Source organism: Orycteropus afer, unplaced genomic scaffold, assembly GCF_000298275.1.
Source record: "Orycteropus afer afer isolate SDZICR_OR568_19922 unplaced genomic scaffold, OryAfe1.0 scaffold00016, whole genome shotgun sequence".
NCBI classification, from domain to species: Eukaryota; Metazoa; Chordata; class Mammalia; order Tubulidentata; family Orycteropodidae; genus Orycteropus; species Orycteropus afer.
In genome coordinates, this window is record NW_006921603.1 from 9,226,363 (window position 1) to 9,245,010 (window position 18,648).

Consider the following 18,648-nt stretch of genomic DNA (forward strand, 5'->3'; position numbering starts at 1 on the left):
TCTAATGTAGAAAGTTGTAATCACATGTCTTAGGCTTCCTTACCAAATACCTCCGGTACTTTAAGAAAATGTATGTCCATGATATAATACTTTCTAATCCAGAAGTCTGGCCACATTTAATTTAAAAATAAAAATGACAAACAATGCAAATTTCACGAACTTGTCAGAAAATAATGCATCCTTCATTTATTTTCAAATGAAATATTGTCTTTTAATAATTAAAGGTAACATCCTTCCTAGGGTTCACTACAAATATTCATGGTACAGGAAAAGACAAATTGTCATATAACTATTAATAATGAAACAGAAGCATTACACATAAACATGTAAACATTTTAAAAAACAGTAAAGTCTCTAAAATTAAGTGCAAAAGTCAACTCTATCTACATTATAGTTCAGGGTTAATAGAACAGTGAAGATAACTACTGGAATACAAATGGTCATCAGTTAAAGTTTAATTACTGCTTAATAATTCATTCTTTAAAAAGACAATGCATTCTAATAAATTCTGGCCATAGGGACAGATATTTTGCCCGCAAAAGCACTTTTCTTCTCGTTCATGGTGTGGCAGTCTCCGTCTAGTACCGTTCTGCATTCATGTAACACAGGTGATTACATTCAAATGGCATTTAACATAAATTGCACCAAACTGCCCTATAATTCCATTTTGGACGGAATTAATTAACTTCTCGGCAGGTGGCTGAGGTTCTGAAGAAAAACTTGCCTGCTTAGACTATCTCACCATGCATTGTCTCTGAATCACGGCAACTTCCACTTTTAATAAATAATACCAGGTAAAATACATTTAGTAGGGCTATAAAGGGTAAAGATAAGGCATTTATAATAAATGGATTTAGTTTTCCACATACATTCCCATCCATTTAAAAGAGGTCATGGGGCACAAGAGACAGCTGAGGAGGATTTAACAAAACTCAGCAAGAGTTGGCTTGCCTGATATTTCTGAAAGACTGTTTACCTTAGGAGGTTTATACTAACAAAATGCCTTTTTTGTCCTTGCAAGATGTTTAAACAAAAGGTTTACAACTCTGCAGCAATTAAAAAACAAGACTGTCTTAATGCTGTTCTAAGTAATTTATATCTCAGTGCTTGAAATGTAAATGTAATTGTCTAAAACATTATCTTCAGATCATCAGAATTATGATGATATCATGAAATATCTATTGTTTCTATTATGTTTCTCCAATTATAATATTGCTATCAAAATATGATTGCTAACTCTATTTCAAGTTTATATTCTTCAAATATCAAGAAACAAAAGGGCAAACAATGTGAAAAGCTAATTCATAAAAAGCTGAAACATCTTTTATTACATGACATTTTTCTGTCATAAACTTCCAGTTTAGGATATGAGAAAATACTTCTTTTGACCAACTCCTCAACAAAGTGTTTAACTCCGTATTTTTTAATATATTTTTAATCGTAAAAATAAAAGAGAAAGGAAAAAAAAAGGATAAAAAACCCCCAACTTAAGTAGGGGAGTAAACTAGAATTTAATGATCACTATGGTGGCGGTAGAAGGAGCCCTGGTGACATAGTGGATAAGGCATTTGGCTGCTAACCAGAAGGTCAGCGGTTTAAACCATCAGCCTCTCTGCAGAAGGAAGATGGAGCAATCTTACCTATTTCCATAAAGACTTACAGCCTTGGACTTACAGCAATGGGGGTTGCTATGAGTCAGAATCGACTTGATGGCAGGGAGGTTTGTATTTTTTTTTTTTTTTTTTTGGAAGGGGGCAAGGAAATCCTTTTTTTTTTTTTTAACTATTTTTTGTGATTTGGGTGAAATTTTACAAAGCAGATTCCTTTTACATTCAACAGTACATACACATTTTGTTTTGTGACACATTCCTTGCAATGTAACAGCTCTCCCCTCCCATTCCTCCCTGTAGTTACCCCTTTCCCTGTGTTCCTCTAGCCTTCCAGCCTCCCTACCTTTTTCCCAGTGCAAATGCTGCCCTTCTGATCTCCCATGGTTGATTGTTCTAAAGAATGCATCTCTGTGGTGTAGGTGTTTAGCTCATAGGCCTGTAGATTGTTTGGCTGAGAATTAAACCACAGGAGTGAGTTCACTTTCAGGCCTGAATGATGACTTGAGGCCATAGTCTTAGGGGTTTCACCAGTCTCTATCAGATCAGTAAGCCTGGTCTTTTTATGATTTTGAATTTTGTTCTACATTTTTCTCCTATTCTATCCAGGATCTCCAATTTTGATCCTTTCTAAGAGGTTGGCATTGGGAGCCTGGCACTCTCTAGTTCTTCTGGTCTCAGGGTCATATAGGCTGAGGTTCTCATGGTCCATTAGCCTTTCAACTGTTTCCATGTGTCTCTGATTTACTTCACGCTTCTTTACTCCAGACAAAGAGAGACCAAGAGTTGCATTTTTAGATGGCCACTAGCAAGCTTTTAAGTGTCCAGTCACTACTCATTGAAGTAATATGTAGAACAGTATTTTTGTATACTATGTTGATGACACAGTGAGTTTTTTATGGTCAAAGTGCAGTCAGTGGGTGGAACAAAAAGTTAAGCATTCAGCTACTAACACAAAGGCAGTTTGAACTCACCCAGAGACTCCCCAGAGGAAAGGCCTGGGGAGATCTGCTTCAGAAAGGTCACAGGCATTGAAAACCCTATAAAGCAGAGTTCTACCACACGACACTTGGGTTACTATGAGTCAGAATCAACTGGGTGATTTTTTTTTTTAATTAAGGAGCTCTGGTAGCATAGAGCCTAAGGCACTTGACTGCTAACCAGAAGGAAGGCGGGTCAAACCCGCCAGCCACTCCTTGGAAGGAAGTTGGGCAATCTACTTCCATAGTGATACCACCTTGGAAACCCAAGGAAAGGTCGCTATGAGTCGGGTCCAACTCGATGGCACATAGCAACAATAACAACAAGGATATGTAGCTAAGAGCTTCAGGATGATTTCAAAGGCTTTATAGCATGCAGTGAAATGGATCTCCCAGATATAACGCAAACAAAACATTTTTTTCTGGGGTGGGGGTGGGTAGCCCTTGGTCAGGGTTCGCTTACATGGATCTAGAAAGAAGTGTTTCAGTTCTATTTCAGATATTCCACATTGAGGGCACAACCACTAAGTAAGTTCTCTACGAATAAATTTTCTTCCTTGTATAACTTAAATTCTTTCTGCTAAAATTTGTGTGAGGACAAATGACAAGAATATAGTTTGGAAGTTTTAATACTGATTCGTTATAAAAGAAGGCACCAACTATGGAAAAAAAGAATTCCTTAGATGCCAGCTTCAGAAACAATTTTGCTTGCAGCATTTTCAAGCTCTGTAATTTAGTGGCAACAACAGAGTGACAAAGGCGGTCAAAAAGGAGCACTGGGTTTGAAAAATAAATAACAACAACAACAAAAAAAACCAAACAATAACATCCTTTTGATTTTTAATATGCCATTTACTGAAAAGGCAATCAAACCAGAAATTTATGAGCCCCTTCTGGCTAGAAAAACAAATTAATCCCACTTTTTAAAATTTTTATACATGTGACTGTCTCTAAATTATTAGAGCAAGTATTAGGGTTTTCTTCTTACCAAGTCTCTCCTGGTATTGTCAACCACAAGAGACCTTTTTGTATCATTACTCGCTTGAGTCTCAATTCTTACTAGGAGTCCTGGCCAAATACAAAAGTTATATGGCAGTTACATCATTCTATATAACTGAAAAAACAAACAAAACAACAAAAAACTCTGCTATCTAAAAATAATGAAAAGTTCCATTAAAATCAATAAGTTATTTTTGACAAGTGTTCATTTTACTTTATAATAATGTAGTTCTGATCTAAATAGAGCTCTTACTAGCTTTAAAAAGATCTCTAGATATTACACACTGAGAAGTAATTTAACTCATATATTTTTATTTTTCCAATGACATTTAGAGTTCAGTGTGATTTGAAATTTTTAGTGCTGTTGCTGACACCTTATGGAAACTGCTTTATTTGGAAATTCTGATTAGATTTTCAAAACTGTTAAGCTCTTGTTTATAACAAGCACTGGTGTATGAAATAAAATTTCTGTTCTTTTAAGGCATCCATCTTCTTGCTACTTATTCCTCACTTGATTTCATGATCCTGTTTGGGTCACCATGATGAGTTGCCATGGAAATTACCTCTTATGGAAATGGTTCCTATGCCACTATTGTAGGAACACGACTTTTAATGAATAATATCAATAGCAGACATCAGCCCTCACTAGAAAAAAGGAAATCTAATTAAGAAAAAAATAAAAGGATGAATCCTGAAAATTATTACCATGGCCAACTTTTCTGATATTTTTGAATTTGCCATCTGCTTTTTAAATAAGTATTAAATGAATTTTAAGGTGTTAATCAGCTACCCACTTCCTTAAATTCCAAAGTCACAATGGAAATTAGCACCACACGAAAAACGAATATAAAGAATATTTCATCTACCATTTCTCTAAATTAATAAATGTTATACTTCACTAATGAGAGTTAATGTAAACAGGATTTCAGGGTTCATCAAGGAAACAACTTTGAATAACACATCAAAAATTCTCTTTAAAGATGGAAGAATTTAATATTTCAAAATGTGTCCCAGGAATTTGAAAGGTCAGGCCCATAAACTAGCAAGTTGAACAATAGATGAGAGCCAGTGAACCATTAGATGAGAATTCCAGAATGCTAAGAAGAAAATCTTCTTGTGTGGATTCTATAATTTGTGGCTGGAATAAAACTTTTGAAACATTCCATTACTATTAAAATTCTCACAATAAGAATATGGCTAACATTCAACACATTTTAAATTACTAGACAGTCTCTCCCTAAAAGAAATCTGAATACTTTATTCTGCCTAGTGCTTGTTCACTGCCTGGTACTAATTTAGGAATAAATTAACCCTTCCAACAATTAGGATATTGTCTAGAAACTGCCTCTTGTACTCTGGTGGGAAAATCACTTACATTTTTTCTATGAAACAGATTGCTAATTATTGATTAAATCACTGTTACATTTACCTACAAAATTATGTATCATTACATCTATAATACCTCTGAATTAAGCCTCACAGCTATAGATTTTGATAAATGTTTTATACATTAAGAGTTTTCTATACTTATGCCTGCAACCATGATCTAGGGTCTAAAATGTCTTTGATGGATTTCTGCCTTGGAGCTAGCACTGGCTTGGCTTCAAAACTGGTGTTAGTGTCTGGGTGCTCACCATCAGTTAAACTATGTTTCCTGGCAGGGAGAAGTTTTTGAGGAGCAGTCATAGGTTTCTGTAGGTGATGCATTAGGGTTGACAACTTGGTATCCAAGGGAGAGGTCCGAGATACACTAGTTTTTTCCCACTTGTTCTTATCCAACTGATGTATGCTGGACTGTGTTTTTAAGCTGAATGCAGCTTCATGGGAAGGAGGAAGGGGAGCGCGTCTCTTCTTCCTTTTCCCACCAGGTAACTGCTCGCTTGCAGGCAACACTACCTTTTCCTGAACGACCATCTGGTGATGACCGTCAAAGAGCAAAGCCCGTGAAGGTGGTGAGGCTTCTTCATGCTGACCAACAAGGAACTGTCCATTTGTCTCTTCAATTTTCTTTTGTATTATATCAGTTAAACTTTCAAATTTCATAGGAGAATCAATGCCTACAATAATTTTAAGAAAAAGTACATAGGAAAAATTCAAGAGCAGTATATACTTCTTTACCTAAGTTATTATTTTCCAAATAAATATGCTAGTATAAATCAAAAAAAGAAAACCAAACTCACTGCCATCGAGTCGGGCCCGACTCATAGCGACCCCTCCTTGGGTTTTCAAGGCGGTATCTCTACAGAAGTAGATTGCCCAATCTTCCTTTCCAGGAGTGGCTGGTGGGTTTGAACTGCCAGCCTTCTGGTTAGCAGTCAAATGCCTTATGCACTCCGCCACCAGAACTCCCATGCTAGTATAATGGTTATCAAAAATTTAGACAAGCAAAGGAAGTGAACCATTTACTTTTATAATGAACTATAACAATAGAACCAAAAATAATGGAGACATCCTGTAGGCTCTCTCTCTCTCTCTCTCCACATAAGCCCAAATGAATTCTTAAACAAATGCGTAAAATCCTGATTTCAAAGAAGTAGAGTTAGATGAGTGTGTTCTTGGTTCTATAGATTAAGTATTTATTAGATAACTTTTCTTGGATTTCAAATTTATTCTAACTTCTAGGAAATAATGGATTCTCTTTTTTCATAAAAATGTAATATAAAAAGCAGGACTACTGTAATTGGATTTGTATTATTTCCTGTAAGTCTCTGTTAAAAGGGAAAACAAAACAGAACAAAAACCAGGGAAATAGAGTGAAAACAAATAAACAAAAACAGAAAACAGATAAAGCTGAAACCATTGTGGTGTTCAGCATGTAGGCTGAAATTTTCCTCGGGAAAAATAAGAGAACAGACATAAACATCTTTATTAAATGAATCACTGGTATTTTCAAAGTTATCATTTTTATTCAACATTTTAAAGTACATGTAAGTATAGTCACATTAGAGGGAAATTAGATTAGAAGTTAGCAGTGACTTGTGCTTGTTCCCAGCACACTCATTGAGGCAATCCTACAAAGATAAACACTCTTCAATGTGTGGGAAAAAAGGAATATTAATGAGTCTAGAAATTAAAAATTTTCCTAAGTATTAAACTTAACCAATTTATCTTGGACTGAGATGAAAGCTTCCATTCATTAATATTCATTTACCCAAACTACTTAAAAACAATTTAATAAAATACAGAAAAATGAACATGACTACATTTTAGAATCTATAAGCTTACATTTTCAGAATTTTCACCAGCTCCTCAGCTAATATTTATTTCCAATGCAGCTGTATTCATTTGGAAACCTTAAAATTTTTGATCTTAAGCATTCAATCTATGAAAAATGTGTATTCATTAATTTTGTATTAATTCATCTATTAAACATGAATTCCTTAGTCTATAATCACAGTCTTTTTTCATTCATTTTGACTGCAGCCCTGAAAATGTTAGCATTTTAATGTCATTAGAATAAGCTGCTTGAGAGCAGACAATGTTGTTTTTGTTGCCCTGCAGCTTAGAAAGACAAACCCCACTTACTCATATCATGATAGACTGAGGTCGCCTCTTTTGTCAAGAACAAAGGTGGTTTCCGTGGTGACATAATCTCAATTTTCATAAGTTCTTCACAACAATGCTTCCATTGGCCTAAGAAAGACAGAAAAGGTGGGCTAATTTAAAACATAAATGTGAAGATATATATTTCATTTTCTATAGATATAAACACATTTTTTTGGTTAGAAAAATGATAGTGAATTTGTCAAGTATTGCTTAAGCTGCTTACACAAAAACTTAGTACTACCTATTATTTCAAAGCCCAAGTCAAAGGCATAAAGGCAATTTATTTAAAAAAAATAATGTTCTATGTACACATTTTAAGTAAGCTAAGATCCCTAGGCTATTAAATATTTCACTAAATGGTCAATAACTACTTTAAAATTTCTATTTATGGTAAAAGTTTATAAAGGTTCTCTTCTTTTAAATATTCAATAAAAACACCCAGTGTTTAAGAGAGTTGAAAGGTAAAAATTCCCTGGAATATAATTATGTAAAAAAAACAATCAACCAAAGCCACTACCATCCAGTCAATTACAACTCATAGCGACCCCTATAGGCTTTCCAAGGTTGCAAATCTTTACAGAAGCAGATTGCCTCATCTTTCTCCCGTGGAGTGGCTGTTAGGTTCAAACCACTAACCTTCTGGTTAGCAGCTGAATGCCTTAACCATATTGCCACTATACCAAACAAAACCAAACCCACTGACATTAAATCGATTCCAACTCATAGAAACCCCCATTAGGTTTCCGAGGCAGTAAATTTTTACAGAGGTAGACTGACCCATCTTCCTTCTGCTGAGTGGCTGATGGGTTTCAACCATCATCCTTCTGTTTAGCAATCACATGCCTTAGGCACTGTGCCCCCACAGCACCACAAGGACTCCTTAATTACATAAAGGGAAGTGGAAATAATAAGGAGGGGTTGTTCTCAAAAATGGCTTTAACTGTGAAAATTTTAATTAAGAAATAATTGTTCATTTAACAATTAGTCTGTTTAAGATAATCATCAAAATTTTTAAAGTCATATAATACTAGAAAAATACTATTTATTTTCACTTAAATGAAAGATATTCATAAAAGCCTATCACTATAAAGGCATGGAGCTCTGGTAGCATAATGCTTAAGGCACTTGACTGCTAACCAGAAGGCTGACGGTTCAAACCCACCAGCCACTCCTTGGAAGGAAGGTTGGGCAATCTACTTCTGTAGTGATACTGCCTTGGAAACCCAAGGAGGGGTCGCTGTGAGTCGTGTCCGACTCAATAGCACATAACAACAACAACAACAACAAAAAGGCACATCACTCAAGAAAATTCTAATTGGGAATTTTAGGAGGGACACTTTAAAGCCATTACAAATTAGAATAAGAAAAAAAAAAACACTCTTCAATAATTGGTTTCAATTAGTAAATAAGTGTGGGAAAAATATATTTGTTTAAAATTATGTTTTACCATTTTCATTTAAAAATAAAGTTCTTAGATTTATTTCTGCTGAATGTATATGAAAAATTTACTCTTTCACTTATTATGAACCTGCATGAAAGACAGCATCTGTACTTGATATTATGTGTCTATATATTCCATATTATAAAAGTTATTGAGGTTCTCCATTCATATATCCTATTTATATCAATAGAAAAGTAAATGTAGTGCATATATGTCTTTTTAGATTGCTTTATGATCTACAATTCTCTGCCTTTTATTATGTTCTCAATATGCATATTCAATATCCAACTTAACTAATTTTTCATGCCTTAAAAATTAAAGACATTTCTAGTCAAATTATCTGTTCATTTATGCTAGTTTTTGTGTAAAAATTAGTCATAGCAACATATGTATGAACTAAAAGTTCATCATCTTAAAGAGTTAAGGAAAAACAACACCTTCCAGTGTATTTTATTACAATGCTAAGTAATATTTATATTTTATTTATTTATAAGCAAAAATTTCAAATAGCCCACACCACAATTCATAAAGGGAATAAAACCCTCAGTGTAAGTCTTCAAAGGTTAGTCTCCAGAATTTACGTGTAGTAGGATCTGAGATCTGATGATAACTTACTCCTCCTTTCCACTTCCTTTTTTGAATAAATACATGAAAGCTAGATTTTGCTTCTTGGGGACATAAAACAAAACAACAAACCTTTATCTAATGGAAAAATAATGAAACATTTTAGACTAGCAAACATTTCTCTGTCACATTCTTAGACAAATTATAAAGTACAATATTTTCTCTATATTGATAGATGAAAGCTTTTCATTGTTAAGTTACTAGCAGAATACTAATGTTGAAAATGGGGATATAATGCCACATTATCCTGTGTGCTACTGAAGTCAGAGGTGCAAATGTGGCATGTTTACTGGTCAAGACTTTACAATGGAAACATTTAGCTTGCCCATAAATAAATTAGTATGCATAGTTATATGTGATAGTCATTACACTAACATGAAAATAAAGGCCCAATATAAAATATTAAATGGATATGTTTTGCTCACAGAACAATGTATTTATTGAAGATGTTTCTTACAATACTGTTTATTGTTACAATGTTCCCAGTCAAAGAGATCCATTATGCTAAACTGCTAATGGAACTCAATATTTGTATCATTAAATATTTCAGAAAAAATTAATGTTCTAAATCTATTTTAAGTTTCTCTACCTTTGACCCATCATTCTTAACTCCACCACTTTTATTCAGAACAAATGGTCATTCTTCTTTTATATACTTGTTAGCTATCCAATATTAAAAATAGCTCCTCTTTTTCCTCCTTCCCTACCTCATCAGCCCTGCTATTCTTTAGGCTAAATTTCTTTAGGCTAAAATTCTCTCAATTTTTCCTCATGGTCTCTACTTATTTCACCTTCTTGGTTTTCTACTATTAGAGTGGGACTAAAGAACTGAGCACTGGTCCAAATATTAAGGGAGCTCTGGTGGCACAGTGCCTAAGGCATTTGACTGCTAATCAGAAGGCTGGTGGTTCAAACCCACCAGCCACTCTTCAGAAGGCAGCCTGGGCAATCTACTTATTCTTACTTTATTTTCATGACTATCTATCTTTTACTGTGTTCTATACATCATATATCCCCTATGATCACAAGAGGTTACACCTGTCTACCACTAGGAAGGGAAAAGATTTAAAAATACAAGTCAATTTTTAGGACAGTTTAAATGCTTCCACCTTTGCTTCATATCTCCAAATACAATAAACTCTAAACTGTAAATGTAATAGTAACGAGCACTTTAGATATAATTTGTACTTTGAAATATAGATAGATTGGCAGATTTTATCCAAGAAGCATTAAACACTAAGGAAATAACCAGACTTGAGAACCCAGTTGTCATTGATTTCTTATTACTTTGACAATGCAAAAATGTCAGGAAATTCTAATCTACCCAACTCTCTACTGCAGCATGATGAATTCTTTCACATAATGTAGAGAATGAAAACACGAGATCGTAATCAAGTTGTAGCTGATAGAGAGATTACGTGCTTCTGTATTTCTACCGTTATTATCCTCTTCCTTCCTTTTTTTATGCATATAAAAATTGTAAGATACCAGAATCATTTCCAACAGTAATAGTGTTTTTGTAAGACAGACATGCTAAATCAGAGCATTTAGAGAAGCAGTTAACATTTTAGCTGTGATCAACAAAAGAAAGAAGCTGCTATCTTGTGGTTACATGGTTAAGAGCCACTGAAATTTTAAAAAAAAGAAATGTAGTGCATGAACATTTGTTGAGTGCCTAGGCATAGTACTACAGAAGAAAAAAAAGGTCCTAAAGAATCCAAGGATGCCACGGAGGGAATCCTCTGGTTCCCTGCAGTGAACCAGAAACCTTCTTAGGTCTTAATTTGCTCATCTCTAGAGCAAAGAAAAATAATTCCTATCTCACAGCAGTGTCATGAGAAATAAATAAATCTAACTGGTATACTGGAGGTAAACAATAAATTTGGTTCCTTACTTGCCTCCCTCCTCAACCATCACTGTAACACTTGACCAGGGTATGGATCAGAGTAGACTTAAAAAAAGCCTGATGATTGAAGGTATATAACTCTATAGCATATAGCAGAATATAGCTTGTAAGAATTCCCAATATTTCTGTAAAATCCTATCTACCAGTTATAGAAGTAACTTTTAAGTGTCTGGAAATGGCTGCTTGGAAAAATCAAGGTATTTCTCTACTTTGTAATTCTATAGAAAAGCATTCTAAACATATAATATACTGGTTGAACCTAACATTCATCTTACTTCTATCAGAAATAGTCATTTATCCATATTCTACATTTCCAATATAAAATTGTATATAATAAGCTGTTAAGTTTATTGTCAGTATCAATAAATAACAGCTAAAATTTTAATATTTCCCTGCTGAAATATCTCCATTGTTGTTGTTCTTAGGGCTCTGACTCATAGTGACCCTACAAACCACAGGACGAAATGCTGCCCGGGCCCGTGCCATCCTCACAATCCCTGCTATTCTGGAGCCCGTTGATCCGGCCACTGCGTTTCCCAAGCATATCCTTCTCCAGGGACTGGTCTCTTCTAACCATACGACCAAAGTACGTGAGACTAAGTTTGGCCATTCTCACCTCTAATGAGCATTCCAGCCATACTTCTTCCAGGACAGATTTGTTTGTTCCTCTGGCAGTCCATGGTATTTTCTGTATTTTTTGCCAACACCACAATTCAAAGGCGTCAACTCTTCTTTGGTCTTCCTTATTCACAGTTCAGCTTTCACATGCATATGAGGTGACTGAAAAAACCATGGCTTGGGTTACAAAAGAAACAAAAACAAACTCTCTGCAGTTGAGTAGGATCTGACTCATAGCGACCCCTCCGTGGGTTTCTAAGTCAGTATCGCTACGGAAGTAGATTGCCCAACCTTCCTTCCAATGTGTGGCTGGTGGGTTTGAACTTCCAGCCTTCTGGTTAGCAGTCAAATGCCTTAGGCACTACGCCCCCAGAGCTCCTTAATCTTCAAAGTGACATTTTTGCTCTTCAAGACTTCAAAGAGGTCTTTTGCAGCAGATGTGCCCAGTGCAATATGTCATCTGATTTCTTGATTGCTGCTTCCATGGGAGGAGCTCTGGTGGTGTAGTGCTGACTGTGAATCCAAGTAAAAAGAAACCCCTGACAACTTCAATCTTTTCTCCATTTATTGTAATGTTGATTATTGATCCAGTTGTGAGGATTTTTGTTTCCTTTATGTGGAGGTGAAATCCATACTGAAGACTGTAGTCTTTGATCTTCATCAGTAAGTGCCTCATGTCTTCACTTTCAGCAAGCAAGATTGTGTCATCTGCCTATCACAGGTTGTTAATGAGTCTTTCTTCAATCCTAATGCTGCATTCTTCTTCATAAAGTCCAGCTTCTTTAATTATTTGCTCAGCATATAGATTGAATAAGTATGGTGAAAGGATAAAATACTGACGTACACCCTTCCTGATTTTAAACCATGTACTATCCCCTTGTTCTGTTCTAACAACAGCCTCTTGGTCTATGCATTAGGTTCCCCATGAGCACAATTAAGCATTCTGGAATTCCCATTCTTCACAATGTTATCCATAATTTGTTATGACACACACAATCAAATGCCTTTGCATAGTCAATAAAACATAGGTAAATATCTTCCTGGTATTCTTTGCTTTCAGCAAAGGATCCATCTGACATTAACAATGATATCCCATGTTCCATGTCCCCTCCTGAATCCAGCTTGAATTTCTGGAACTTGTCAATATAACAATTTTTGAGTTATCTTCAGCAAAATTTTACTTGCTTGTGATATTAATGATATTGTTTGATAATTTCCACATTCTGTTGGTTCACCTTCCTTTGAAATGGTCATAAACCCATATCTCTTCCAGTCTGTTGGCCAGGTAACCATCTTGCAAATTTTCTGGCATAAACCAGTAAGTGTCTCCAGCATTGCATCCATTTGTTGAAACATCTGAATGGGTATTCCATCAATTCCTGAAGCCTTGTTTTTCATCAATTCCTTCAGTGCAGCTTGGATTTCTTCCTTCCATACCATTTGGTTCTTGATCATAAGCTACCTCCTGAAACAGTTGGACATTGGCCAATTATTTTTATATGGCGACTCTGTATTCCTTCCATCTTTTGATTCTTCCTAAATCATTGAGTATTTTGCCCATAGAATCTTTCAATATTGCAATTTGAGGCTTAAACTTCTTCTTTGGGTTTTTCAGCGTGAGAAATACAGAACATGTTCTTCCCTTTTCGTTTTTTAACTCCAGGTTTTTGTACATTTCTTTGTGATATTTATATGTCTTCTCAAGATGCCCATTGAAATCTGTTCCGATCTTTTATTTCATCATTTCTTCCATTTGCTTTAGCTACTGTATGTTCGACAGCAAGTTTCAAAGTCTCTTCTGACATCCATTTTGGTCTTCTCTTCCTTTCTTGTCATTTTAACGACCTTTGTTTTCTTCTTTTATGATGTTCTTGATGTCATCCTACAACTTGTCAGGTTCAGTCACTGGTGTTCAATGTGTCATATTTATTCTTCAGATGGTCTTGAAATTCAGGTGGGATATAATCAAGGTCATATTTTGGCTCTCCTGGACTTGTCTTAATTTTCTTCAGCTTCAACTTTGTTCTGGTTACCTAGTGCTGCTCTAACAGAAATATATCACAAATGAGATGGCTTGAAGAAACAGGAGTTTATTCTCTTACAGTTTGGAAGCTTAAAGCCAAGTTCAAAGTGCCAGGTTCTAGGGGCTGGATGAAAGCCCCTCAACCTTGAGGTTCAGCTCTACCTTCTGCTCCCAGCCACTGGAGCTAGAGGCTTTTCTTCACTCAGACAGCTGCTGGCTGCTGAACTGACAAGCCCAAGGTTGACAAGTAAAAAAGCATAGTGCCAATGTTACCAAATCACACAGCAGGCCATTAATTCAATTCCATTGAAAGTCCCAAGGTCAGCAGAGCATGGCAGGCTGTTGAACAACAACATGGCTACAGGGTTCAAGCATGACATAAGCTAGAGACCATTCCCAAAGCTGTTTCTTATATATGTGAAGCAGATCACATAATCAAAGTAGCTACTCAGCTGCTCCAATAGATTCTACCATGGAGTTAATTACCAGTACCACCATGGGGAATAACTACATTCAGCTGCCCAGCCAGTCAACCAGGTCCAGCCAAGTTGACACACAAACTTAACCACCACACCACAAACTTGAACTTGATACAAGCAACTTGGTCTGTTCCACAGTCAGCTCCTGGCCTTCTTTTGACTTATGATATTGAGCTTCTCCATCATTTCTTTCCACAGATGTAGTTGACTTGATTCCTATGTATTACATCATGTACAGTTGCTGTTTATGTTGTTGGGAAAAAAGGTATTTGTAATGAACAAGTTGTTGGTCTTGCAAAATTCTATCACGCAATATCTGGCATCATTTCTATCACCAAGGCCGTATTTTCTAGCATACTGATGCTTCTTCTTTGTTTCCAACTTCTGCATTCCAATCACCAGTAATTATCAATACATCTTGATTGCATATTTGGTCAAGAAATATCTCCTTAAATTGAGAAATTAGAACCTCATGTATTTTACATACAGAACTCTATTACATGGCTATCACATTATTTTTTATAATCCTTGCTTTTAAGATTGTATTATTGAGACCGAAAAACCATATGTGCAGTTGAAAAAAAAAAACAAAACTCTTTGGATGATGTCCAAGATTATATTATAATGAATCTGGAGTTAACAGAAGGTTACATAAAAATGAGGCTCCTCTGAACATTTTAGCATCCTGAATAAGTTTTTTACTTCTCAAATGGCTCCTTATCCCCTGGATAACACACATTGCCTTAAGCTGTTAAAACCTAGTATTTTGAGAAAACGTTTGGTTGTTTCAGGGACTACAGGAACTTAAATGTAAGAAGTAGATATAATAGGAATTCAAAACTATACTATAGTCAGTATATCTTCGGGGACCAGTTGAGAGAAAAAAAGCACAAGTGCCCTGATGATATATTATCATTTCTTTAGAACTCAATCTTTTCTCAAACAGTAACATTAGAATTTTAATATTCAGATGGCTGTGTACATATTTTCATGCTACCTGAACATACTACTTAAAAATCCAAACATCCCCTTACAAAGATCAAAGAAATGCTGCCAGAAGGCTTCCATCCACTTCTGAAGATCTTCTCTATTGTCAGTTGAAAAAATCTGAGTTACAGCCTGTCCAGTACCAGGGTTGATGACAACGAAATTATGGGCTCTTTTCTTGGTATCTTTATCCATTGCCCGAATTCTAGTTTCCTAAAAATTAAGACAAATTGGTGTTTTGTAAGAGAATATTTCTGTCATGATCAAACAAATGTTTTATTGCTTAGCAACCATATTTATACCAGATGTAATTATAATCTTATTGCTGATCATTTGAAATTTAAAATATGTAATTTTGAGAATTTTTAATATAAAAACGTAAATCTAGGTTTTTGAAAAAGTGCTTTATATTAAAATAGCTGAAGTAATGTTTCTAAGTATGCTACATATAGCAATTATGCAAATTACATGAGATTAAAACATAACCTCTGTTTTGATCTCAGTTCAAGTGGGAGTTTGCTATCTTTTATATACATCTTAAAATTTGCAATAAAACAAGTACAGCATGTCAAAATTGTAATGTGGATTATATGTTAGCTATATTTTCAACAGTAAATAAAAAAAGTATCAGTAAAAGCATACATTTCTTATTTCAATATTCATGCATGAAATACAGTATTATCAGTTTAAGCAATAAAACCATAACTTAGTGTTTACTGCAACAAAATAGTTAAGTTTCCTCATTAACATTTATTTTATATATAATATTCATTTACAGAGCTCATAGCAAAAGATCCATAAAGCAATATAACCCTCATAATGTTAAAATTCTTTCTTTTTAAATGATACAACTCTACAACAACAGCAAAGGTTTCATTCCTATTGAATTTTTCAGCCTTTTTTCTCTGAGTGGCATTTATGTATGTCATTGTACTGACACTTAATGTGTCTGCATATAGAAGAGAGAAATCTATTCCCAAGTCACACAGAGGGACTGCCACACCACAGGGCAAGCCAGCACCTTGCTATAGTTTAGGCCAAGGAATCTTGGGGGGGAAAAAAAGTCTTGAATAAAATTAGATACTATGAAAAACTGGAATATGGTTTCCTGAATAATGTTTAGTTTTCCATTATTCTAGAATAGTACTGTCCAACAGAAATATAATGCAAGCCACATATGCAATTAAACATTTTCTAGTAGCTATATGAAAAAAAGTAAAAAAGAAACTAGTGAGATTAATTTTAATGTTGTATTTAACCCAACATACTCAAATTATCTTTTAAAAAAAACAAACATATTTTATTGTATTTTCATGGAAGGTTTATACAAGGCTTCCATTCAACAATTTCTACACAAATTTTTCAGTGACATTGGTTACAGTCCTCACAATACATGAATATTCTCATTATTTCCATTTGGTTGCTCTATCTTAAAAATATCATCATTTTAATATGTAATCAATATGAAAATTGTTATTTTATATTTTTTTTCATAAATGTCTTCCAAATTCCATCTGTACTGCACACTTACAGCACATCTCAATTCATTCAGAATAGCCACTTTAAAGTGCCTAATAGCCACTTGAGACTTGGGTTTACGAGGCAGTATCACTATTGTACTGGTCACAGCAATTCTAGAGGAATATGGGTAAGCCTAAGGCAATGTAGGCGAAAGAATATCTTGGCTAGCAGTTACCCAAGGTGATGAAGGGTGAAGAGAGACTATATGTACAGTCATATACCAAGACCACACATAAAATAAAACCTGTGAAAGCTGGAATCTATGTACAGCAGAAACCTGTCAGAGAAGGACTACTCAGTATTTCCCACTAATAGCAATACAAAAGTGATTAAGACTGTACCCTGTCAAAGGCAGAATACTAATGAGACCCAGAAAAACAATGCAGTAACCTTGAGTTTGGCTTTCACAGGTGTCACTGTATACTGATATAGGTATTAGAGAAGAAGAAAAGAGTTATGAAGAAAAGCTATATATTCCCTGAAAGATGGGTACATAAAGGCAGGTGAACATCATATACATAAGAAGTTCTTTTCTGAAGAAAGAAATTTTTATTCAAAATCACATGGAGTATCACAGAATAAGGACTGGTAGTAATTGTAGAGATAATTAGTCTCTTCTGTCATTGCAGAAATACAGGGATTCATTCTTCAGTGGATTATAATGGGACTTATGGTCAGCATTTTAATTTGATCACAATAGGGTCTTTTTTTACATCCCTGTGACTTGGTAATAAACCTTGTGAATTATCTCTTGTAAGTAATTATTTACACAATATAAAAAATGCTCCCCTAAATGGTATCCTTAGAGCCTGAAAGACACATGTAATCAACCTCTTCAAATATACAGCTTATTATCACTAGCAGAGAATGGCTTAAGCTTCAGGAAGAATCAGTGATATGCTATTCTCACAGATTAATTGAAAGCTGAATCACAGTATGTATGTGTGTGTGTGTGTGTATGGGGGAGTGACCCTCTATTACTATCCATATTAAAAAATATAATAAAATATGAAATATTCTTCTTACTTAAATTGGGTGCTCCCCTCAGTCAATTTTAATGCAAATTTTGACTACTTTTCTATATAGGATTAAAATTAATTCAACATTTAAATAATGAAAATGTGACTTTTATAGATGGTGATGTGTATTTTGCATAATGCTAAGGTATCATTTCAAATGAAAACAGATACACAGAAAATCTGATGAACCGAATCATTCATATTCTTCTAACAGAATATAATGCAACAACATATTCATAAATGCTATGTACTCCATTAACTGATAACTATACAACTAAACTTTTAAATATGAGAAGTTTTGAAAGAGTGCAAATAAAACACAGAACATTTAAATTATCTGCTATATTTTATCATCTCAAATAATTAATGAAATTTTTTAAAAAACTAAAACATTACGTGACAAAGAAGAGGTAACAAAAAAACATAACAAAATATGAATTCAAAAGAAAGCTTCTTTTAGACTGTTCATTATTCTTAATTAAAACTGCAATTCACCTTTCCATTTCTGTGGATAATGGAAAATTATTAGACCAGAAATAGATTTATGAATTTTTTTAAAAATTTTACTTCTCATTATATGATCTTTAAAAAACTCTACTACTGAAGAGAACACCCAAGGAGGGGTCACTATGAGTCAGGTCCGACTCAAAGACACATAACAACAGCAGCAGCAGCACCCAGATAAGGATGATGGAAATGGCTTAAGTGACTGGATACTAACTGAAAAGTAGGGGGTTTGAGTCCACCCAGAGGTACCTCAGAAGAAAGGCCTGGCAATCCATTTCCAAAACTCCAGCCATTCGATTCCTTCAAAAGTTGGAAATACAAATACCATTTGACCCAGCCATCCCATTACTAGGTATATACCCTAAAGAAGTGAGAGCCATAACAAGAACAG

At 34.7% G+C, this 18,648-nt stretch overlaps 1 protein-coding gene across 1 annotated transcript in view; it reads right to left on the minus strand.

The window, feature by feature from the left end:
• Positions 1-5,113: 5,113 nt before the first annotated feature.
• RTKN2 (rhotekin 2) overlaps positions 5,114-18,648 on the minus strand; it is a 110,124-nt gene continuing 96,589 nt past the window's right edge. Inside the window, exons 10-12 of the mRNA XM_007959387.1 lie at positions 15,258-15,423; positions 7,112-7,219; positions 5,114-5,643 (exon numbers count right to left, since the gene is read on the minus strand). Coding sequence (XP_007957578.1) covers positions 5,114-5,643; positions 7,112-7,219; positions 15,258-15,423 — 804 coding nt within the window. The remainder of the gene's footprint in view (positions 5,644-7,111; positions 7,220-15,257; positions 15,424-18,648) is intronic.